This window comes from Symphodus melops, assembly GCF_947650265.1.
Source record: "Symphodus melops genome assembly, chromosome: 15".
NCBI lineage: Eukaryota > Metazoa > Chordata > Actinopteri > Labriformes > Labridae > Symphodus > Symphodus melops.
Window position 1 is genome coordinate 19,457,027 of NC_136705.1, and position 4,919 is coordinate 19,461,945.

At 41.5% G+C, this 4,919-nt stretch overlaps 1 protein-coding gene across 1 annotated transcript; it reads left to right on the forward strand.

The window, feature by feature from the left end:
- The first annotated feature begins 123 nt into the window (after positions 1-123).
- tysnd1 (trypsin like peroxisomal matrix peptidase 1) lies at positions 124-2,869 on the forward strand. The gene is made up of 4 exons (XM_079362668.1): positions 124-1,443; positions 1,665-1,795; positions 1,932-2,117; positions 2,311-2,869. The coding sequence occupies exons 1-4, from the start codon at positions 386-388 to the stop codon at positions 2,511-2,513; spliced, it is 1,578 nt and encodes a 525-aa protein (XP_079218794.1). The 5' UTR covers positions 124-385; the 3' UTR covers positions 2,514-2,869.
- The last annotated feature ends 2,050 nt before the right edge of the window (positions 2,870-4,919 follow it).

A 4,919-nucleotide genomic window follows, 5' to 3' on the forward strand; every position in this document is an offset into this window, starting at 1 on the left:
TGCAAACATTCAACATTTACTTTCCTACCATATAACTCAGTTGAGATCAAGCAGGATACTATTGTTTATTTCCGCCTCCGTGTTCCTCATTGGTTCAGAGGGCGACATTCTTACCAATCACATCGAACGGTCTGGTCTGGCACGTTTTCTCGTGCACCAATGAGACTCAACCAGGAAGTTAGACGGCACCCATGTTGCAAAACACAAAGTAATATCAACAAGAAGACGTCACTTTAACATCATGAAAACAGTCTGTCAAGTCTCTCCAGGTCTTCTTTTGTAACACAAGAGGTCTGTGGCTGTTTTTAATAAACTTTTTGGTTTGACTGTCCTCAATCTGTGGAAGATCGACACGTGGGTAAAGTCCAGCTGCATTACTAGCAACATGGAGGTTAAAGAGGTAGAGAGGTGTTGCTGTGTTGTCAATGTGTTTGAGACTTTTTCGGCTGAGAAACCTGTGAGCTGCAGCGGAGTGATCGTCCATCCTCCATCAGGAACAATCCTGTGCAACGGGCTCCCGTTTTCCCGTTTTATAAAAGGCAAAAAGGAGACCCTGTCCGAAGACCTCAAGTTCCTGTCCCCTCACAGCTTCAGGGACAAACTCAAAATCCGAGTCAGCCTTTCTACAGGAACGGACTTGGATACATTGCCACCCTCCAGAAGCCAAAAAAAACAACAGAGGGAGGTGGCAGCTGAGTTGCTGATGCTGGTGAACTGCCTGGAGTTCAAACAGGCTTTCCAGGCAGTTTTCCAAGACGCTGACCAGTGGCGTTTCCATGGTGACGAAGATGACGAGATGCTGGTTAGAGATGCTCAGTTCCTGAGCTGGTTCGCTGTACTGAAAACAAGTGAAGTGACGGACAGCAGTCGAAGTTTACGTACACCATGGCAGACTAGCTCTTCTCTGCAGAAAGGATGCCCTGTTGTTGCTTGTGGCTCACCTTTTGGCTCCCTCTGCTTGGATCTCTTCATCAGCACCCTTAGCAGAGGTATCATCAGCAACCTCGCCGGCGATGATAACGCTGTTATCCTCACGGACGCCCGCTGTTTGCCTGGCACAGAGGGCGGAGGCTTGTTTGTGGTGAAAGGTGCCGACGACGCACGCCTGGTTGGACTCATCGTGTCTCCGTTTGGTTGGAAGGCAAACGAGTGGATAGGCCTCACTCTTGTCTGCTCCGTTCAGCTGATCTTCAAGAACATCATCCGCTGCATGAGCCTGAACGATCCTCTTCGAGACGTGTGGCTCCATGAGGGAGAGGAAGGCCTCCACATGTCCACCACTGCCCAGGAGTCAAGAGCTTTCAAATACCCCACTGTGTGCCTCGTGGACAGTGGACAGTTCTGGGGCTCAGGTGTTGTGGTCACATCTCAGCTGGTTGTAACATGTCGGCATGTTGTCAATGGGAAATTGACAGTTACCTTAAAGTTTCATCACAGAGACAGGTGACAGAACAATTACTGTCTTAACTTGGGTGGTAAAGTAAGTTACTGTTCAGATAGATGTGTATCCCAAAATTCTTTAAAACATGTTTCATAAGCCCTTTCACTCAAACTTTTGGCAATTTACAATATGCTTATATAACATTAATGACTTTGTTCTTCATTTTGACTTAAGGGTGCATTTAACAATGATATTTGAAAACTGTCCTCATCTATCTTTGCAGAGTCTTTGATATTTTGGGTGATGTGCTGTTTTCCACCAAAGCGTCGTCACCCTATGATTTGGCTTTTGTGCAGATGAGAGATGCTGTCCAACATTCTCTGGTCCCCCAAATGGCACAGAGTTTTAGTCCAGGTTTGCCTGCATTCCTATTAAGTAGAACTTGTAGACTTATTTCTTTTTTTCCAGAGGTGATTCTGTATGTTTCTATAGATCATCTGAACACCGCTATACTATAGATGTTGAGCTGTTCAGGTATTTGTGCCCACAGGTGAATCTGTTGTTGTGCTGGGATATGGAGGGTTGGGTCGGAGAAGCGGTCCGTCCTTGACTTGTGGTATCCTCTCTAAAGCCATTATCTTGAGCGACCAGCCTGTCATGCTTCAGACCACCTGTGCAGTTCAAGCAGGGGCCAGTGGGGGAGCTGTGGTGCACAGATACACAGGAGAACTGCTGGGTAAGAATCGCTGCAACTACAAAGTCATGTACTCCGTTTGATCAGTGGGGGGCATAAGATGACCACAGATTACTTCACTGTAATCATGAAGGGAAAAGGCAGCTATACACATCACCCTGCTCACTTAGTCGTTCTATATTTTGAAAGTTCACATGTTAAGAGTCTAACTCTTCATTTATTTTGTGTTTTGCAGGTATTGTGTCCAGCAACACGAGGGACATGGCTTCCAAAGTGACCTATCCACACCTGAACTTCAGCATCCCAGTGACTGTGTTCCAGAGATTGTTGCAGCAATTTCCCCACACAAGAGATGTTAAAGTTTTCAGAGCGCTGGACGAAACGGAAAAAGAAGTCAGAAGGGTGTGGCGGCTGCAAGGTGCTTCAAGCAAACTATGACAGAAGACTCCTTCATCAGAAAGTTTGCTTGAAAAAAAAGTTGGAGGCTTAAATCGGCATGGATAATATGCAAAATGACATTAGATATTCAATATTTGTTTTTCAACAAAACTGCTATTTTGTAATATAAAGCTTACTTTGTTACAAACACAGTAAGTGATCTAAGTAAAAAATATGCAACTAAAGCCAGAGTCATTAATTCTTAACGTTGAAAGCCAGAAACATTCAGTAAACAATGTGAAATATTAATGGACCACTTAATGTTAACAGAAAGTTAAAGTGACTTTGAAACATGTTTTGATTATTTTTATGAACTGTATTTTAAATTAATTAAACATAGATTATTCTGATTATAAGTCAGTGTGTCCTGTGTATATTTCTGTGCACAATTTCCACAAAATGTCCACATTATCTCAACAAAGAGAAGACTCGTTTCCTATATTCTTCCCTATGTAAACTATGTAATGTGAAAGGTAACGGACAAAAATTATAATGTTGGGTTTCACATTTAACATCTTATCCTTTGCTGTTACAGCATCAAGACAAGATGAGACATTTTCCCTGGGAGGCATGTGTTAGGATTTACACCTGGTCCTGTTACATATGGCTTATTTTTCTACCAAGTGGGAGGAATATTCGGTGTAAGAGGCTGACAGGTTGCTGGAAATGATTGGTCCCTTTGGGTAGCCAGACGTCTTGCTGTCAGTATCAGGTATTCAGACATCTGTTGGCAGGCAAATCCACTCCCAGCTAACATATTTAAGCATTCATCTGCTGGGAAATTAGTGGTACTAATTAACATTATAACTGAAATGTGAAACTGAAAATGACATTTCAGAGGAATGGTTACTGTAAGTTTTTACACTGCTATGACAAGCTTTCTTGGCTAGTGCTCCCATGAAGGTGCACACTATTGTAAGGTTTCTATTTCACTGTTCGCAGAGTGAATAATTCACAGTCGAGAGACTGGAGCAATGTCCTGAGGAGGCTGAGGAGAGAATTTTGTATATAGGCATTGTGCTGTTAGAAGTGCTGATATGCAGACTTGGATCTGTATCTCATTTCGGCTGGTTTCCCAAAGCTATGAGCTTCACAGCACTGCAGGATGAAGTAAAGTGATAGTAGAAGTGCGCTGACAATAAGATGTGCCCTTCAGAGGAGTCGTCACAATCACAGCAGTTGTGGTCTTGACTGGAATTGTTCAAGTTGTCCCCTGCAGATATGTTCATAATAACACCCTGTTATGTTTATCATTATTATTCAAATATAAGAAATGTTCTTTTAAAGAACTCTAAAAGGTTTTCATATTCAAGTTCCTGTTCCAGAAATCCCTCACAATGTACCTTCAAAACAGGTAGATCTTACATAAGCAAGATTTTAAGAATAATGTTCTTAAGAGCAGTTTTTATAAGGGAACTACAGATATGAGGGATTACACACGCTTTGATTCCATGGGCCTTTCTGTAACCTACTTTTAGTTTGTGCATTGTGAATTGCAAAAGAAGCTTCAGGGGCATTGGTTTAGTGGTTTAATTAGAGCGAGGCCATTACTTGAGCATAGTTTTTTTGTTATCAGACCACTTCAGTTTATTACAGACATTTTGGTCTAACTGTATACATTTGGAGTAACACAAAACAAAAAACACCAGATTGCCTATAGGTAACCAAAAGGGAGCAAAGTCAGAGGATCACCAGAGTCAGATGTGCATTCATTCCTGGACAACAGGTTTGTATGCACCATCGCAAGGTCAACCGGCAGTCTGATATTTCTGTCTGCAGTCAACACTACAAATATACATAGAGCTTTACTTGCCATACCTGGCTAAAAATAAATTGCCTTTTTTTGTGGTAATATTAAAAATGTAATTTAATCCAGTGGTATTTCTACAAAAAGACCACATAAGAGTCATACTTCTATACTAACTAAAAATGGTGGTGATAATTTCACAATATCTGCTTTTGCTTTTCCTATTCTAAATTATAAATTGTTTTTTTTTTCATTGATGAAGTAATTCATTTGTCATCACAGATATTACTTTTACTCCAGAATCAATTCTCAACACTTTGACTCCTTTCACTTTTGAAGTAGCTCCATCATCTGTTAAGTATTTCTCTCTGTCATACACCCAACATTAAAAAAAAACATGTTACAATAAACTTCTGTTGAGTTTAGCATGCTGACAGGCTTAACAGATTCCCCCTGGTCGTGCTAATCAACAGGTTGACCCTGTCACTTCAGGAATGTTAGTATGGTGATGTTACCGTTTGGTTCAAAGAACCACTGGGCCTAAAGTCAACATAAAGAGCTGCTAGCTGGACTGCCTGTACTTAAACTCAAAATATCACTTCCTGTTGCTGCCTAACCTTTAGTGGTTAATAACATTAAAACGGCACAAAAACACAGAC

Excerpts from the sequence above, each read along its gene's own strand:
- tysnd1 (XM_079362668.1), top strand. The coding sequence starts at position 386 with ATGGAGGTTAAAGAGGTAGAGAGGTGTTGCTGTGTTGTCAATGTGTTT. Across the intron at positions 1,444-1,664 it reads AAGTTTCATCACAGAGACAG|AGTCTTTGATATTTTGGGTG; the intron begins GTGACAGAACAA and ends CTATCTTTGCAG. Across the intron at positions 1,796-1,931 it reads GGCACAGAGTTTTAGTCCAG|GTGAATCTGTTGTTGTGCTG; the intron begins GTTTGCCTGCAT and ends TTGTGCCCACAG.